Source organism: Nothoprocta perdicaria, unplaced genomic scaffold, assembly GCF_003342845.1.
Source record: "Nothoprocta perdicaria isolate Ctin4 unplaced genomic scaffold, notPer1 scaffold_28, whole genome shotgun sequence".
NCBI lineage: Eukaryota > Metazoa > Chordata > Aves > Tinamiformes > Tinamidae > Nothoprocta > Nothoprocta perdicaria.
The window spans coordinates 131789-152295 of record NW_020455510.1 but is presented as its reverse complement, the minus strand read 5'-3'; the positions used below and the strand labels follow the sequence as shown (position 1 = coordinate 152295).

Below are 20507 nucleotides of genomic sequence, written 5' to 3'. Positions count from 1 at the left end.
ACAGGGTTGCCAATAATAATAATAAAAAAATCAGTAGGAGGTAACTGCCACTRAAGTTGGTGAATACTCTGTACTGCACACAGTCTATTCTCTTTCACTTCCAGATTAGTATTCTTTAAGAACTGGCCTATTTGCAGCAGATGTACTCAGAAACCTGAGTATTTCAGCTGATGAATTATTATTACTATGTAGAAAACCCCCCAAAATAGGAAACAAGACTTCTTGCATTTGGCAAAATCAATTTTATTTATGGATTCATTATAAGAGTTAAAAATTTAAACATTCTAACATGGGTACCCTGCCAGACGTGTTAACTGATGGAACAATACTGCAAAGTGAAGTAAAGCTAAAATAATTATGCATTTCCATAGAAGTAGAGAGTTCTCAGAAATGTATTTGCTATTTTTTTTGTGTCACAAAAATGAGGATTTGCCAGCGCTGAGAAAGTAAGACAGCTTCAGTGGGAACTTGGTATGCCAGAGGAATATAAACTTTTGCTCTCATTAGCCCAGATAAGAAAAAGCTAAACATAGTATAAAGACCACTACACAAACTGGCAAATACAATGCCTTTGCATAGCTGTTCTGAAGTCTGGTATTTCAAGAGGTTTATGAAAACATTCTTCTGATTATATAACAAAATTACTACACTTTGTTTCTTGCCTTCTATATCTAGAACTCCAGGGTGTAGAATAGATCAGATTTTATGGCCAATTAATGTTAAATACAGCATTAGCTTGAACCTATTTTTTTTTATTTTTTAAAGTTTTGGTGGGCTTGTATTACTTATATATCTGTGTATATCTTTAGGTATTATTATCTACGGAATACAATCACATTTCCAAAGACAGCTCTTGATAATATAAAGAAGTGACTAAGTCTACAGTTTTAATCAGACTTACTTGATGAAGATRGGTTAATATAGATTCTGTGGTCTAGAGGGCGTTAGATAAGCAGAAGACAAGTAGCACCTGATAGTAAAGTTTTATAATTTGTGTCTTCTATAGAGTTTACTTTTGTAAACAGTTTCACTGAGAACAAAGTACCTAAGTACAGACTGTGAATCACACTCAGTGTTTTTCACTGCAGGAGCCATCTCCATGACTAGTATGAAGACTGAGAAGTATAAATGCAACAGCATATAATGATTTTATCTGGAATACTTGCTAGTTAAGGAAAATGGACAAAATTTATTTTGCTAGCAGAAAAGATCCCTTATACAATATAAGCATCACCAAAAATACTAGCACACACACAATATATAGGTCACAGAATCAAACATTAGAGACCTGCAGGAAGATTAGAGAGAACAGATACATCCCCATATACATCCCYATTTCCCCATGGAAAAATACATACAGAGTAAAAATATAATCCTTTGCCACCCGAGCTAGCCTGTACACATGTAATCACAAATGTTGTACAAGGAAACAGGCATCTGTATTCAAATTACTTTTGTCATTCTGGTGTCCATTCCTAGGAAAAGTGGAAGACAGTTTGCAAAATTTGGCCCTCCAAAATGGAGGAAAACTTTGACTTCTCACAGACCAAACGCAGCTCATTGGCAGACTCTCTCAGTGGTCTCAATCTATTGCTGTATGTTTATAGAAAGATTTGCAGTTACTCAAATTACCTGAAGAAGCTCAAGTCTCTAGTTCCATTTTTCAGATCTGATTGTTCATATTTCTTTCAAATGAAGATGGATTCTACACAGCTGCTGCCTTGATTAATTTACAGAGCATCAGGGTTCCACAAGGAAAAGGCTTCATTTCTCTGATGTGGCCTTCTTTATTTTAAAAAAAAGTCCTGACAAAAACAACAGAAAATGAAAAAAAAAAAACCAGCTGCAATTAGCTGTAGCATATTTTTTAAAATTTGGTTTTATTTGTCTTTCTGGTAAGTACAGTTTTGCTGCCAAATTAACTGTTAGTAACTGTTAATTTTATACAACTCAATCTCAGCTCATTTTGGTCTATAAGTAACAACTGAGAAGACCACAAATGCTTCATGAAACAATCCTAACTGTCTTTTCTAGGTATCTATGGCTGTACTTAACAGAAATGACATCAGAGAGAAAGTATACATAGTAAATCGAGTTTGTGAAACAAGGATAATTTTGGGACAAACTCAAAATATAGTGATGAATACAGGCCAATTGCAGTGAAAGACAAAAGGACATGAACATTTGTTTACATGCACACAGCAGTGTAATACAAATGGAAACTTGTTCTTTGGACAAGCCTTACGAAGTAATTTTCTTCACAAGCCACAGCAGTGGTCCTCAGATAAGGAGAAAAGGAACAAAGAGATTGCCTAGGCAGGGCCTATTTGTAGTTAGGTGGATGAGGAACCAATTCTCTAGAGGACCTCCAGGGGACATTATGAAACTAAATACTTAAATTTCGTTAGGACAGACATGGCAGAAGCCCAAAGAACACTCAAACATACCAGGAACAAACGCAAAAGGAGGCATGCAATGCACAGGCAAACACATGCTGGAAAGTAACGCAGCCTCACAATGGACAGACATGTTAACCCAGGTCTGGCTATTCACCATGAGGGAACACTGCAGTGGCTACAGCTGCAGGAGATACCCTTGTCTGTACACAGGTGCACTGCCTTCAAAAACCTTTCTGTGTGTGTTGGGACTGACTGTTGATGAGGGAATARTACGGCTAAATATACAGAATATGAAAACACAAATAACAACGACAGTTATTTCCATGTTTGTCAGCTTAGGTACAGGTATTAAACACAATTTTACAGCAATCTGCAGTGGGTGTTAGCCACGAAAACTATAYTGATTTAGAACAGCTAATAATCTAGCACTCTGCATAGAGGAGCTCAGGTTAACAGGGACTGCAAAGTCCACCCTTCATTACCATTTCCCTCCACCATTTTACTTGGCAGTAAGAGTATGTCAAATCTTTTCTTCAGTTAAGTTAGAAAACAAAAGTCTTGCTTTGGAAAGCTAGTTGTATCAGCTTGATTCATCTATCAATCTTTAAGACACAGATTATTCTGAACTGATTATCTCTAAAAGGAGGAGTCTTTCAGAATGTCACAAATTGCCAAAAGAACTGAACCACTTAGTCCTTTTGAAAATGCTGCAGTCAGTTTGGTTAGTTCATTTAGACAAATGTAATAACTGTGATTTAACAACAACGACAGAATTAAATCTCTGGGTATGATGATGAATGTTTGTAGCCATATATTACCCCAAATTATGACCCATGGGACCACAGTAAAGGATCCAGACTTGAAATAGGCAATTTCTCCAAAAACATCCTCAAACTGAAAACAAGAACATGTGGCCACGTGTAACCAATTTTGAGATTTGCCATTTCAAAGAGTCTGGGAACCACTGCTGTACTGCATAAGAGCTAATTAAACAACCATGTGATGCACAAGGTTATGTAGTCAACAATAAGTATTTTAAATATTATCTACCTGACAAAGGAAAATGGAACAGATTACTGTTACTAGCCATTTAATCCCCACTTAATAAGAAAGTTTATGTACTTACATTTCATCATCATATTCTTTTGGAGGTGACACTGCAATGACTAAGTCAATCCAATCCTGCAACAGAAAGGCACAGATGTGTGCGGCTAAATATCTACTCATAACAAGCTCTTAAACTAGTAATTTCAAAAAAATCATCTTATATTTGCAATAATTTCTAGYTTAGGAACTACTTCTTTCCAAGTGAGCAATTAGTACTTTTTTTTGAAGAGAAAATGCTCTTGTACATGAAGTGCAATGTTATTTGTACATTATTTCTCAAGGATTAGATAAACTAAAATGTTATCAAAGAGTTCCTAGCAGCTTCCAAATAATTTTTGATATTAAAGAGATAGATATTCCAAAGATAAATATACTATAAACACTCAAGAAGTAATGTGTCTAAATAAAGATCTTGACACATGGGTAAACGTCATCAACTTTCAGAGTGAATTATGGGCATGATTTTCAGAGCTGATACATACCAATATCTTTTGCATACATCAGCTCACTTCAGTGATGGACGGCATAGCTACACTTTTAACCTCTGCCACCCTATTTGTATTGATGTGGCAAAACATCATGAAACAAAAATACACATTATCCTAGAATTGTTGGCTGAATGGAAAAAATAGGCCCAGCTRCTTACCCCTCCCATGTTCCAAGCTTTTGCTAGAGTTGCCTGTGCTTCCGCCAGCGTGTCATCAACTAAAATCTTGCCGTTTATAGCCAGTATTTCATCTCCTTTCACTATACCTCCTGGTGAAAGGCAAACAGGGCACATATACAGTAGTAAGCAAAATCATTTCTGCATCAGTTCTCTCTGTCTCATATTTATTTAGTAGTCACTACTGCACAGTACTAAACACTATATTGAAAAGCAGCTTCACTAGCTGCCTGGGTTTATGCTAGAAGTTGACATAGATGAGAAGGTTTGCTATAGGCAAAAGAAAAATGAAGCTTTAGGTATGGAAGATACAATCTTCTCTTAGKGATCATGACCCACAAGACACTAATTCACTGAAATTTTCTGAAGCAGCAGTTTGTTCATGTAACCCATCAATACAGCTTATAAATTCTGGTAGGTTGTAGGCTGTTACTACCATGAAAATGGCAGCGTTACTCAAATATCTCAATGTATCATCAGATTTGTCACGGGTTTGCCAGACTGTCATGCCTCTGCAAAAGAATGCACAGTGTTTAGTCCTTGCAACATTTAGTGACTTGCTAATCTGGAATGAAACACAACCAGATATCTGGGACTGGATTTGAAGATGGGAGAATGAAGGGGAAGCCTCAGTAATAATTTAAAAAAGCCACAGTAGAGCAAGAATCAGAGAGGAACAAGGCACTTGGGGCTGAGAAGATTTGACAGTAAGAGCAACTTAAACTCAGCAGGAGGTCTGGTCAAGGTTAAAGAGACACAAACTAGAGCGATATTGCCCTGCCCACCTACTTGATGATACGAGGACACTTCTCGGGAAAGATGAGAGTGCCTGGGCACTCTGAAACAAGGCCTGGATGCACTGGGATCCCTGCATGTTGTCACGACTTCCAGAGCAGTAAACCATAAGGCTCTGGTGTTTAGTGGGATTTTGGAAGTGAGGTCAAGCAGCAGTAAAAGCAAGCAATGTAGTATTGCCATGGCCTAGTTAACTGCTTTGCACATTTGCACCCTTACAAATATTGTTGTTTAGAAATTAGGAGATAATGGAGATCAGATTCTGCTTTCCTCAGTTAACTGACTCCCTCACAGAGTCAATAACTTTTTGATGCCAGACTGGGCAAGAAGTATTTTTTAAGAGAAGAGCACTACAGTTTTGGGCCATATTACGGAAACTTTTGCTGTCATAAGAAATACAGCAGCAGTGACTACTTAAACACTATTTCACACAGTTTGCATAGTTTATTAATGTAAGCAGCCCTCAAATCTTTGGCCTCTCTCTGAGCTGCCCTTACAGCTGAGATGGCCCCTGCCTGTCAGTAGTAACCATAGCTGTGAAGTCAGTCAACGACTGTCAGCCAGCATATGAAGCCACATCCCTGCAGCATTCAGATCCAGCAGTTACTCACCATGTTTGTCTGCAGCACCACCCTCATAGATGGCAGACACGACTATCTTTCCAATTGGAGAATCAATCCCTCCTTCGACTGCAAGGTCTAGTGATCCTTCCTATTAAAGGGAGTAAAGAGCTGTTTCTACAGTTCATAGCAACACTGGAAGCTTGGCTTCTTCCCAGAAAAAAAAAAGGGGCCTCTACATGAAAAGCAGAGCACAGCAATTCAGTTTTGCCTCTCTCTCTCTCTCTTTCTCTCTCTCTCTCTCTCTCTCTCCCCTCTCCCTCTCTTTCTCTCTCCCTCTCTCTGTCCAGTATACGCAGTCAATAGTTAGAAGAAGAAAATGGCCATTATTTTTATATTATAGTAATAAAAATAGGCAGCAATATGATGAAGTCATCTTGCTTATTCCAAACTTTTGTCCTTTATTGCAAAATAACTCCAGTACTGCAAGACAACTTAAAAGTGGTGCATCACACTCTGCTATAGCTCAGAAAGAGGCAGTACTTACCCAAACCCTCTAAATATCTTCAGCCAATAACACAATATTTACCTTTTTAATGCGTAATAGCCGTACATCTTTTCCCAAAATCTGTTCTGGGGTAAACTATGAAAAGACATCATGGTTAGTCACATCTGCCTTGGAAACTGGAAGCATAAAACAGTTAAGCTCATGTATGCAGTTTACAAAGAAAAAAGGATCTTTCCCTGCTCCCAAATAGAGTTAGGGAACAACCAGAATGCCAGAACATCTTTTCCTACTTCTAGTGGCTCAAAAAGCACCGAAAAGCCCAAGCAAACCAACAAACAAGAATCTTCCTCCTTCCTCCCAGTTGTCAAAATCAAGGATAAGTTTTTTCCAGTGTATTTTGTATTAAACTATGAAACATATTTGTATTCTCTCCTTACCATTGAACATGGGTCAAAATCTTCCACATACTTTTGAAAGCCCTGAGGAAAAAAACAATGCTTGGTTATAAAAACATCAGGCTCATGCGCACACTTAACACACAAATCCCGTTTCATTTATTAGTGAGAGAGCATACAACTCTGTAAGTTATGAAAGAAGACCATAAATGGAGAAAAGCAGAGAGAGGTAGCAGATAGTCCATCCTGACAGTCAGAAGACATTTCAAACACTTCTGAAAGATCCGCAGTTACAGCTGGTTGTACTGTGGAATGGGAGCCAGCTCTCATCCTTGTCCAACAAGCATCTCCAACACTCAGCAAGCGCTGCTGAAGGACACCAGGCCACACGAGYAACCCTGCAGAGGCAGGACAGTTCTGCCCATTTCTCTCCAGGTGTTTGTTACCCGGAGCATGCAACGCTGGTGCTGATGCCTCTTGCATGGAGTGGCAGCCCTTACACTCAGGCCTTTGGAGTATTAAAGCATCAATCCCAGCTTTCTTGGAGGCTCCTTCTCGCCTCAACTTCCCTCTTGAGATCTGAAGATCAGCTTAAGCAACTAGCATAATTTTGTGACTACAGAAGAAACACAGACTTAAGAGAACTTCAGGGCATTATCTGCAAGACTGTCATAAGATTTTTTTCCCCCCTTTTTCCTCACAGGTAAAAAGGTATTAAAAGCTTCTTTTTCTGTAAGAGGACCAAAAGAGACCTTGTTCAGTCTTTAAATAAGCATGAGTTGCATTTGTTAACTGCTAACTTTAAGGAACTAAATCTCAGGGTCGTCAATGGAAAGTTGACCACTGATTTTAATGAGAGAGAAAAAATTATAATAAAAAATAACATGCATTGAAAGTATACCAATATTCTACTACAGCACTTCTATTAAGATTTCAAGACAATTATTTTACGATAACAGTCAGATAAACAACCAATAGCTTGAATAGGTGAATCTGTATTTGACCTTAGGAATCACGGMTGGAGCAACATGAATGATCTTGAGCAAAACAACTTAGAGCAAAGAACCCTAATCTCAGCCAAATCACTAGTTCATTAAGTAATCTAAAGCATGTCACTGAACTCCTTGTCCCAGGTTGCCCTCATGAGAAACAGATGTTGCACTTGAAGAAAGTTTTCCTGGGAAAATAATTTTCAAACAGGAAAAATATCCCCCCTGCACACACATAACAAAATACCTGCCAACAAAGAAATCATACAGTCTGCAGACAGGCACACAAGTATGGCCAAGATATGATGAAGACATCTTCTGCAGTCTAATAAATCTTGCAGAGATAGGTGTGTCTAATCCACAGAGCAGAAAAGTTAAAGACAAAATGTATTTCCTAAATGATCTATTGAACTCAGAACAGTCAAGCAAAGAAAAGAAAGCTTCACCATTTTAGTTATTCAAAGTTTGAGAAAGGAAAGCAATGGAAGATGTATTATGACAGAAAAATCATGCACAATAAGGAGGAAAGGTCAAATGAAAAAGTGTTTTCCAACCTTGGTTCCTCTGATTTCCTACCAACAGCTATGTTAACAACTCTATTGAAATACTAAAATATTTTATTACTGAAAGTATTCTAACCAGAAAGTACAACCAGCAAAAAAAAACCATGAATATTAAAAGAACAAACTTGCTCAATATCAGATTGAAGTTCAACTATCTTAAATATTTTTTTCTAAACAGGTAAGTAGCTACCAAAGATTCCTCCTGAAGTGTTTCCTATCCTCACATTCCTCATCTGCCTAGGCTAGCAGAAGGCACATGCACACTTTGCACGGACTAACAGTTTTCATGCACTAGGTCTGCATTGCACTCTGTTTTAGAAGTTGMACAGCACAGAAAGGAAGACAAGTTTATAAGCTGTGATCAGTCAAAACAAGAAGTACCACACAAAACAGGGGAAGTGTCATTTTACTTGTTTTTTGTTAGATCTAAATGATGAATTGTAAACCACCATCCTTTTAAACATCTCTTGTGGCTGCAAAAGAAAGAACATGGCCAAACCAAGTATTAACTTCTCTCTGTAAATAAGTATCACAAATAATCTCATTGCTTTGTTGCTCTTAAAAGGCTCAAATCACACTAGCAGTTGTTGGTGCTCGTTCCCTACATGATATCAAAATGGGAGAACACACACAGAAAGATAGAAATAAACCAAAAAAAAAAAAAAAAAAAAAAAAAAAAAAAAAAAAAAAAAAGGAAGGAATTCTAGAGAAACTACAAAACTAAAGCACAGTTCCATACCACAAGATTTCTTAAAAACATTTTCCATAACTCATCTAGCCTCTCCTCTGTTTCTACAGAGCTGTGCTGGAGCTTCTGCTGCGTCATTTCTGACCCAATCTTTAAAAACACACAAAAAGCCCAAACCCACAGATCAAAAGCTAGATCARTAATTCCCAAAATACTGAATACTGATGATAAACATACATTATACACTTAAGATTTTCTATTCTGTGAGGGATTCCCTGTGTAAAAGGGTGAATTTCATCATACAATTTGTCCGAGTCTTATGAAACAAAAATGACTTCCTGCATACTGAACTATGGTGGTTACATTTCCCAACTAAACAGACATTTTTGGCATAATTATGGCCAATTACATTAATTAAATTACACTTCTAAACATCACAGACTTGTCTTACCGTATGYATCTAAATACTTTTCTCAGATTCCTTAAGTTCTGCTGAATCGAGTCTCAAATCTTGCAAATTACGGGAATGTTTAAATACTTATTCTTCCCTTCTGAAATGCTGCATCCAATCACAAAGGAGTGGGGAAAGGTGATCTTAAGCAGCAGCAAATGCATTGAAATCTTTTATCTCAAACGTCCTCTTGCAGTTAGGTGGGAGAGAATGGCCCAGTTCTCACATTGGTTTTGCCTCTGAAAACTCCACCACTAATCCTCTCCTGTTCCCTGGGCCAAAACTGAAATAATTTTGTCATGAGTGTGTTCCAGTTCACTCTAATACAGCTCAGACATGCAGTTGACACCGATTTTTGACTCAAAACAGCCCTAGGCATTTGAGGCCACACTCAAGATTTAACTTTTGCRTGAAATCATATTATTATTGTTATTATTGTTTAAGCGCGTTTATGGAAAGAAGCAGCCTGTATGTCTATTTAGTTTGCACTGACATTTTCATTCTTAATTAAAAAAGAGTTGCCTCCTCTTCTTTACATTACTTCAGTATCCATACAAGTCCCATGAACTACTGCGACGTAGTCTGTAGCCAGGATGAATAAGCCTTACTGCACTGTCATAAAAATAAGGAGTTAAAAAAGTTAACAAAACAACTTTCCAATGTAATGTTTTTCTTCTAAATTCTATCAGAGTATTACTTTCCGCAAATCATGAACTTTCAACTAACACAAGGAAGTTTGGGAAAGAGGATGATTGACATCTGAAACATTTTAGCAGTMTTGTGGTTTGGAAAACGTGCACACAGGCATWACAAACCATGAGAAATCTCCCTATGGGGGTAGCTCTTCACAATTCTTACATTTAATTATAGGCAGTAAGCTAAAATAAACTAACCAACATTTTCAGCTTGTCCAGGACTGCTTCATCACATATAAAGGTGTATTCAGTTTTTCAAACTATTTTAGGTTTGCATCAGGTATTTATTTTAAGAATTGATAATATTATGTGTACATTATGGGTTTTACTTTTCTCATTCCTCAATACACTGCTTCTGTGTATATACGTGCATGTCTACACATATATGGACACATGGCCCTGATTGTAACAATGTAAGTCACAGTTACCATCCAGAACGAATGCTACTAAGTGGATTATCAGTTACCCTAGATAAATAGTTGCCCAAGACGCCTGGGCTGTCTTTTGGGAGTTATCAGTTAAACTSGCACAATTTCTATCTTTTCAGAGASACACGGCTCATCACCTTCCATATAACACAGTTTCCAAATCCAAATCCAAACTGTGCTACAGTTTTTGGTCCAAAAATATTTAGTCTAAGACTTTTTCTTCATTTCCATTTTATGCAGATGTGAAGAAAATAAGATAAAGATTCTGACTATATTTAACTTTGCAGGAACATCACATCACCATTATATTGGAGGCCAAGACATTAACAAAGTTTTTCTTTGGAAATGTAAGAATGGAATATGTATATCTATATATATATCTATATAGGTTTTTCAAGTACRTTCATGATTTCTCACAAGGGAAAGACTCAGCATTATTTTTTACTCTTTCAATTCTGAAAAATGCAAAATTTGCAAAAATACAAATCAGCATGAATAAAGGGAAATTAAGATCTACAGAGTCTAAAGCTCTATGCTTCTCTGGAATTGCACACCTCAGCACAAAGACTGTCAYGAAGAGTGACTTTTAGACCATGAAAACTTGTAAATATACTTTTTATACATTATATTTTTTATACTTTATACTTCTATACTTACCATCAGTGATCACTTGAAAAATCTGCATCGATTTTACTTAGCAAAAGACAAGAYGAACATCGATTCTTTGTCAAGTTAACAAGAACAAACCCTGCAGTATTGCAGCACTCAGAAAAGAACATAAAAAAGCTTACCAGGGCCTCTGATTTGATTGTTGGCCTGACCATTAAGTTTGGGTCAGGTTGCAGCATGACTGGTTTAGAGACTATAGGTACCCCTGGATGTCGTTGGGTAGGTGGACTTGGAGCAAATTGCTATGGGGGGTTAATGTAAGACAGTTACAATCCACCATTTATTTTGTACAAAAACATCACTTCACCAAGAAGACCTAATATAAATTGTTTACTGACATCAATTTACTACCACTAATACAACAAGATACCTGCACAAGTATTTTAACTCATTGCTCTACAAAGTTAACAAACCAAAACATCATTTCTTCTGCACCCAGATAGTGGTTTTTTTTTTTTTTTTTTTCCTTTTCCCCTCATTTAAAGTTCCTCCACAAACAAGATTATGGCAAATCTCATCCTTGCTTTTGGCATTAATCCCATAAAGGCAATGAACTGAATAAAGAGCTACAAAAAACTGCTTGGATTTGAGTGCAAAAACATAGCTAACCTGAAATGAAATTTTAACCCGTGTTTAACCAAGTGGCTCAACTTTTTTTTAAGGTAATTCCCCAGGCCTACAGTGCCTAGCGGTCTACATAAAGTATTTCAACATAACTTACCCTGACTTAGCAAGGGGCACAAATTACTTCCCCCAGCTCTACAAAATACAGCAGATATCCAGAAGCATATAAGAGCTAACCATCTAGCATGCATTGAACTGATTCTACATTTCTTGTTCAGTCCGGACTCCCAGTTTTTTCAAGCATAGTTTTATTCAAGGGAAGAGTTCAGAACAGAGTCCTGTGGGTTTGCAACTCAACTCCAGCAGCTCCCAGCACGCTCTTGTTGATGTTTCTCATAGGAATTGTGATGTATTCCAGATATTATTCATATTGTACAAGCTRTATCTTTGGAAATCATTTGAATTGCTGCCAGTAAATTGGTTAAGCCACCTTTTTTTTTTGTCCCCTCAATTAAAAAAAGTTTGGAACCCGATTTTTGAAAATCCCTGTGAAATAATGCACGTTGTTTTCCCCCACAAAATACCTTGTTAAATTTTCTGATCTCAGAAGTATCTGAAGACTCACAGATATTAACCCGTTAAAGCTGCACTGTAAATGGATGATTTCCCATAAAGTTGCACACTCTAGAGAGAGGCTTCTCTARAGAGCCCCAGAGCGGGAAAATGGTCATTCTTGAATAAAAAACAGTGCTAGGAGTCATCACACAAATTATTCTGATCAGAATGGTTTGCCTCCTTCATGTTCAAAATATACTCTGGTCCTAGTTCTACCTGCCTTGATGGCAGAACCAAACATACATTCTGTAACGCCCAGGCTTCACAGGGAATACGCAAGCTTGGACCTTACATTCTTGAAAGACTGAAAAATGACTGTGGTATTACACATCTTGTAACACAGTGATGAACCCTGCTTATAAATACATGCACTGAATTTTAGATAAATAATTTAAATAAAATGTCAGATCCCTGACATTTCCTTGACATTAGCATTACATGGGAAGTTCATAAAACTACATTAATTATCAACCATACAGGACATACCAGTGGATTGCTTGACACAGAAGRTACTTTGCCGACATGGGAGGTGTTTCTTACAACCTAAACAATAACAGATTAAGTACCGTGTTCAGCTAGTAATAAATTTGAGAAGCAGATCAGTTTATACCAGATACTTCAACAGTTAGATGCAAAGAATATATTTGACAAGAAATTTCATTCCTTTCATTAAGCATCTTTTAGTATTGAATTTGAAATTAAATAATTGGGGGAAAAGTTAGCAATACTGAGAAGATTTACTGTTTTGAGCAACAGCGAATTGTTGTGGGTCAATAATGGTAAGTCTTCATTATTTTCAGCTTTGGCAGGCATCAACACAAGATCTTTTGTTGCTAAAGACAAATAAGCAGTTTCTGTTTATACATGGTATTAAAAGCAGATCTTTTAAGAAAAAGAGCAAGGAGAAAATGTCCAGCTTCTGATTTTTCTTCCATGTCTCATATAACATGGAAAACATAGTGTTATCTGCTTATAAACAAAGCAATTTTGGCTCAGTATTAATATTTTATTAAGAGCTTAAATTCTTTCCTCATATCCACTGCTTATTATCTTCATGGACTATAAGAACACATGGATCTGTAAGAACACGTAACTGACATTTCATTTTAGTGCATCTAGTATATATTTGACACTGCAAACATGTAACACATCGATGTAGCACTATCAGAGATCTACTTAAGTTGATAAAAAATCACAGAATCATAGAAATAATCTGTCAGATACTATTAAGACATCATTAATTGCCATCACCTTCCCCACCGCAGCTGAAATCACACCAAAGCAAACTCCATTATTCCTAAGTAAACATGCAGAAAAATGAAATAATAAAAAATAGTTAAACAATCCATGCAGAAAAGGTTGTGGGAGACAAATGACCATACAGGAGCCTCTTCTACTGTTTGAAATATAAGAATCTTCTGTCACAAAAACTGAAATAGGAGAATGCTACTGCACTCTCTAGCAAACAAAGAACCACTACRATGCACCTGACATTACTGTCCTAAAATGAGATTCTGCACAAAATTTCTTACATTGCTCCTCTTTTAGACTAAGACCATCATAAGAAAGTCAGAATGTTGTCTCAAGAAAAGAAGAAAAAAACCCTCTTGTTTAAAAAAAAGACCAGTACACTTGATTTGCAAGATGTTAGTGACTTTTGTTCCTTTGAAAATACTTTATAGGTATTTTCTACTGTATTAAGATATTAAAAGTTTCCAACCTTCTGATTTCAAGGCTGATTTTCTTTATCCACTGTTTTCCTCTAATAAGCCCATTTGATAACTTGTTTAAACACTTCACAACAGTGATTTTCACTACAAGTATTTTCTCCTCAACTTCAACTCAGTAATCATGTCACCACTTTTTAAGTATTGTGCAGGTTTGCTACATGTCTAGTGGACTAGTCCATTTTATTTTTTAACAAATACACCCTGCATCTGATACTTGCATGTTGTAGGTTGGCAAACGCAAGCAGTGAGGAGTGAGCAAAACCCATGAATAAAGAAGAAATAAATTGAAACTATTTATGGAACTGCATTCTCTACCATGCAACACAATGCAATCAGCTCATTCCTTCATTCAATGCTCTGTGTGACAGACAAACGGGCAGGTGAAGCAGGTGAGGGAGCAGAGGAGGGAAGCCAGGGTTCACACATGCATCCAAAGAGACCGTGGGGTCACCTGGGAAGCTGGCGAGGCTGACGGGCTTGGCCCTCTTGCAAGTGGAGTACTTGATGCAGAGAGCAAATGCGCTGCTGGTGCTGGAGCAACAGAGGCTGGTGGTGGCGGAGGTGGCACCACACGTGGTTTGGGCTTCTCGACTTCGTCTAAGTTGATATCGTCAAGATCGGTGGTATGAAGCTGCAGGCCACCCGCAAACTGCCGCACTGAGGTGGCAGAAGGGGAAGCAGAGGGGCGTCCGCCTGCCAGCTACGTGCAAAAGAACAGAGATTTGCCTTACTAGCTCCTGTGCCTGCAAGAGGCCTCTCGGATTCATGACACGTCATACCACCTAACTGCTCCTGGGCTGAAAGCTCTCAGCTTCTCCTGCACAGACCTTTCTCCGAAAGGCTCTGTAAAACCACTCTTGGAGATTACAGTTTTGGGAAGCTTTGCAGAGGGATTTATAGAGGATGTATAATAAGGAGTACCTGTCTTGAAACGGAGCAGAGGTCTAGAAATACAACAGCTTCCTTTTGCTTCTCAATAAATGGGACTAAGATATAGCAGGACAGAGCCAGGTCAATTTAGGCAGTAAAAGAAAACTTGCCATAATCATTTCCTTGTCCTAGAGACCTGAAAGACTTGCACTAAAAAGCCACATGGTTCCAGGAAGAAGAGAAGGCCAGCTGTTTTTTTCAGTGGTGTTCCACATTGACCTGAAGGAAATCCAAGAGGGAGCATTCCCCAAGGGTCTCCTCTGCAGTTGCAATTGCTCAGTGATCCCAGGGGAGTTCAGCAGATTACACTGTTCTCCTGGAAGCAGCTGTTCTTGGAGGAGAGCCCGAGCAGCAGGATGGTGGGAAAGCTGCTCTCCACATGTACAGCCATCTGGCTCTAAGACTCATCACTGTCTGCAACAATCTTCATCTGCGGCAATCATTAAGAAACATCTTTGGGAGTTTATCATTCTCTTGAATATTTGCAAGGGTTATAATAGCTGTCCCTTTATGATTCTACAGAACCATAAACAAGGAAGCATTCAATTCATTACCAATGATGACYTTATATGCACAGGATACTAAAAAATATAGCTGGTTATTCTGGCCCCAGTTTTAGCCACTATGTCCAACCTAGCTCAAATGGTATCCAGGAGCAAACAAATTCATCAATATAATCCAATTATATGGACACAATAAAAGCATTCACTAATAGTGATACCCTCATCAAATACCATCATCCCACTTAAATGTGTGGATTGTTAGTTGTTGGCTAGTGGCAGGTCTTTTCACCCTTTGGGAATGAAGCCGGAGAAATAAACAACAAGAAAAAAAAAAAAATCTAAGTTCTTTCTTGCAAAAACTGTTACTTATAGATGGTAAAACTAGTAAGTTATTTGGAGATGATATCATATATAGAAAAGTCAGAATTTTACCTCAGGAGATTCATTCTCCACAGAGGAAATCTGTTCTAACCGTGTCTGACAAAGCCTTTCCACCCAATGCTGCACCTTTTCTGATTCCTCCAAGTCTTCTCGTTCTGTCTCGGACACCTTAATCATGTCACCAATGTGAAAAAAAGGTTAAAGAAACAGTTACAATATAAATAACTTCCCAAAAGTTAGAGGTGTCATCTGAGTTTTAAAATTATGCTTTTGGGAATGACTTCCTATTTTACTGTCTTTCATATATTCATCACTAAACATAGAGGCTCATTAAATATAGAGAGATCCTAGTTTTGCCAAAAGTCAATTGTAGAAACAGCGGACATAGAAAAAGCAACAAAATAATGATTCTTTTAAGCTTCATTATCCTTTACACAATTAGGCGAACTTCCTGCTAAGATACTTGCTCTGAACATTCAGCTCACTCTCCTTAGAGCACATAAATATCAAACAGAGTTTCTAATAGAGGCCTAAATAGAATTTATWGATTTTTTTCCAATACACTGTTCTGAACTGTTTTGACTTGGCAGAGGTATACATATATACTTCTAAAAAATATTTAAGTTACATGTCTAATTATATAGCAAATATTGTTTCGTATTTGATAGCAGATTACAACATACCTCTTGAACAAGACGATTAATTTTCAATTGCTTTTCTTTTTCCAGCATTCCTTCTTTCTCCTTGGCAAGCTTTTGCTCAAACTCCATTTCTTTTTTATTTTTCTTCTGTTCACACAGACTGTCACTTTTTGCTTTCTTTCGTTCTTTTGCTTTCTGAGAAGTTTTTTTTTCTAAAGTTATTCAAACTTTTACACCAGCTAAAAACATGGCAAACTTCAAGTTGGTACATGAGTACCTGCCTTGGAAACTTAAATATAGCCTGTGTAAATATATAAGGATGGTCTTTTAATAGCAATTTTAAAAGACATTTCCTCAGCATTTTGCATTAAAGTCACTCTTTTTTTGGAGGCCTACAGAGCATGACTTAAGCTCTATAGTTCACCAGACAGTTCATCTCTCTTTTTAGGATGCATTGGCCCATTACATAGTTTGAATATTCAAATAGTTTTGAATATTGGTTGTCACCTCTCTGTTCTGTCGTTATTGCATAAATGACAGACTGATTGTTTTCTGGTAACAGATGCTCATGTATAAGGTAGATGTTTCTACATGTAAAACATCTCCACACTTTGTATATGCTAAACACAGCAGGACATGCCATAAGAGAAAGGAAACAAGTAATCACAAGGAAAAGGCAGTTTTGTGCAGAAACTGAAGTGCTCCTAGGTAAGAAAAAAGCACACCAGCTGCAACCACACAATCAAATCTACTCTACACAATAAAATCTGCTAGGTAAGCAGCCCTAAAATTTTTACACCTGCAGGGCAATTTAAACAGACCATGAAGACATTTTTCTGTTGAAATTTATGTCCCTATTGTTTTAGAAATATAACTGGCTCCTTATTTCTACTTTTACTGACGCCACATTTCTTCTACCCTCCCATGTTAGTGCTGCAAGGCCAAGTTCATATTCAAAAGCTTATGTTTTGCTTTCTATCCTGAAAAACAGAGAGAAACAACAGGCCACTCTGGATTGTTGTCAATGCAAAGAAAAGTTAAGTTTCCAGTTGGATTTTGCTGTGCTCATCTCATCAGCCACTGACTTTTTCTGATGGTTTGGTGAACTTAAATCATGAGTGTTACTTAAGCCAAAGTACTTCAGAATATGAACAAGTATCAGGCAATCCTAGCTGTATCCCGGTATTAAGATACATTAGGATGAGTCATATTTTCCCGCTCTTTTCCCCATGGATTCTGTTTACTTCCTATTAAAGACTTTTTAGTACAGTTTTTTTTTTTAACAAAAACTCATTTGCAATTTGAAGTAGGATAAAAGAAAAAAAGGTCATCAGTTTCATACTTTAAAAATATTTCTAAAAAGTAAATTTCTAGTTTCTTTTAGAAAAAACTAAGATTAAAGATACTTTTCCAGTCTTCTAGCCCAGGTGGCTGGAGAGTTTAACAGGAATTCTCAACAAGAATTACAACTTTTGTCTCTATATACTTTTTTTCTACTATTCTGAGAATTTTTGGAGAATGTTGCCCACCTGTGCTGAAGATCACCTGCAGAGTATTGACACRCTCAATTCCCCCTGCAACTGATAGGAATTAAGCCTTCTTAAGTATTCAAATGGACAGTTTCTAAGCAGTTGCATCCCATCTTAATTTTTTATGACAAATGAAGAATGATTATACTMTATGGAGTATCTAGGAGTAATGGAGAAAAAAACAGGAGAAAAAAAAAAAGGAATTGATATTCCAACACACAGCAAAACTAATCTACACACCAACAAACTTTGTACCTTGCGGATTGTAGGAAATTTTCCTTCATAACGATAAAACCATCCAAAAGCTATAAAAAGTTAAAGATTTTTGTTGAAAAAAAGTGAAGTTCAGATCAAACCATGTCAATACATATAATTGATGAAAATTTATTTGAAGAAGCAAAACTAAAAAGTCAGATAATACACAAAAAGTTATTATATCACTTTTTGATCAATGTTCCGTAGATATTTAGTCTTGAATTGTCCATATTTTACTGATATACATTTTATGTTAAGCAAAGCAAGCACCACAATAAATCTTCGTACAAAACCATACATCCATGGTCACAATTCTACTATATTTTAGTTGTAACAACCCTCCTTATATGAGAATCGAGTTTTCAATTTCATTCAAGCTTGTGGCAGAAGACAGTGACATTTAAGAGACATGAAAAGCTCCATTGTCTTGGATGAAATGTTTTGAGACAAGACATATAAATCCTGCTAATTAAAAATACATAAAAGAAGGTCTTCAAAACCCGCCTGGATGCCACCCTGTGCCACATGCTGTAGGTGTGCCTGCTTGAGCAGGAAGGTTGGACTAGATGATCTGTAGAGGTCCCTTCCAACCTTAAATATTCTGTGTGAATCTGTGAATCTGTGAATCCCTTATTATTATTTCAAATAAGAAACACCAATGACACAAGTTTCTCAACCTTTGTGTAGGACTGACAGGTTTTACAGTCATGTCAAGAAGTCTATAAAAAGCAGTGTTCTCAACAATGTTGAAACCATTCATCATTTAGCCAAGAACCACAGATACTGCCCTGGGAAACCAAATTATTAGTTCAGTGTCAAAACTGACTGTCAGGAGGAAGTGAAAGACAGGAAGAATCTGAATCATGATAGGAAGTTAAGGCTGAGCAGCAAACCTGTTTATCCTGCTTCATGATCCCTTCATCCATTTCATCTGCTGCAAGTTGGTCATATGCAATTCCCTTTAAATCTTCTAGAGTAACAAAGGAGAAAAGGAATGAGGAGACAGAAATGATAGTGTAACTGGAGGCTCTAACAAAATAGAGAGAGTTCACTACTGTGCAAGAAGGAACCTGCATTAAATAAGTTAATAATGTGGTATTTTTCACATAATTGAACAAAAACTCAGCTTTCACGTATCAGTTCCTGAACCTTCCCTTAACCCTCAAGAAGAGCCTGGATCAGGCACATGGCTTTTCTCATAATTTAACTGTCCGTAATTCTGGGATATCTGACTTCCAAAAGAAACACCAAACTCTACCATGTTGTCACTTTGTCAAGAACAATACAGAAAAAAAAAAAAAAAGGTTCTGAAAAAAGTCAGAAAACTAAATTGATATGAGACAAGGTAGTAGAAAAAGCATTTCCTCATCTCAGCTCTCACCCATAAATAAGTTGGTGACTTGTCCAAAGTCACAAAAAAATACTCTAATCTGAAACCAACCCAGRTCTCCCCTAAGCCATATACTGCTCTGCAAGCACTTTCTCTTTTTTGCTTTGCCTGGAACCATTTTAGGACACTTTTCACATATTATAGCTATAGCTCCCAATTTAGCTTCTTAATTGCCAAGAAAGCTGAAGGCATGTTAAATTGCTTTAGGGAGCTGCATCAGATTTGCACTTAAGGGTAATTCCTTGTGGAAAAAAAAAGTACAACRCATAAATGGAGGAATTTGGAGACTCCTCGGTCTCCAAATGGATTCTGAAGCAGACTGCCCAATGACAGAAAGGAGTCTTCAGGCTGTGCGGACTGCAGACTTGGGGGTAAATTCTCACTGCAATGCAGAATGGATGAGAATAGAGAAGGAAAAAAAATTAGAGAGAAAAAAGGACAGGGGAGGGAAGAAAAAAAAGCAACTTGGGAAGCAGGGCAGTAGAAAAMCAAAGACTAAAGAAGATATGCTTTAAAATTGTTAGGAAATCCATATTAGAAAAAGSATTTTTGTTCTCCTCACTCTAATGGTTGATCTGTTATTCAAGTTACTAAGAGAACATCTGCACATATCAGCTTATGGACACAGGCCTGAATTTTTCAGGTTTTTGCAAGCGTGCTGAGCTTTCTCAAACAATTTCATCACTGGGACCTTGTTCAGAAGTTCTGCTTGTATCTCTTCATGCCTTGAGTAGATGCAGGATCTCACATACAAGAAAAGTCGCACTCATCAGAAACCATGGCAAAACTAGCCTGGCTTGGATATGAGCTAGTGATATATTCCCTRCAGCTCAGTGATGTTCTGTCTGAAACAAATACTTTCCACAGCAAGCAGGTTGAAATCAATTACTTACTTTTGTGTTTAGAAGAAGGGTCAGGGTGCACTTCTGCCGTTACTGTTTTTAGAGATTTGGGAGGCTTTTTAGGTCCCCAGTCTTCTTCCCACTCTTTTTTAAACTTCTCTTCCTCAGCTGTTATCCTATAGGGGAAAAAAAAGGTACTTAAGAATTCTGAGTACA

The 20507-nt window shown here is 37.2% G+C and overlaps 1 protein-coding gene across 1 annotated transcript in view; it reads right to left on the bottom strand.

Moving 5' to 3' along the window:
• Nucleotides 1-360: 360 nt before the first annotated feature.
• Nucleotides 361-20507, bottom strand: part of USH1C (USH1 protein network component harmonin) — a 36921-nt gene continuing 16774 nt past the window's right edge. Inside the window, exons 14-21 of the mRNA XM_026041156.1 lie at nt 20343-20467; nt 18953-19029; nt 6471-6512; nt 6115-6168; nt 5577-5676; nt 4153-4262; nt 3526-3581; nt 361-1805 (exon numbers count right to left, since the gene is read on the bottom strand). Coding sequence (XP_025896941.1) covers nt 1793-1805; nt 3526-3581; nt 4153-4262; nt 5577-5676; nt 6115-6168; nt 6471-6512; nt 18953-19029; nt 20343-20467 — 577 coding nt within the window. The 3' untranslated portion in view covers nt 361-1792. The remainder of the gene's footprint in view (nt 1806-3525; nt 3582-4152; nt 4263-5576; nt 5677-6114; nt 6169-6470; nt 6513-18952; nt 19030-20342; nt 20468-20507) is intronic.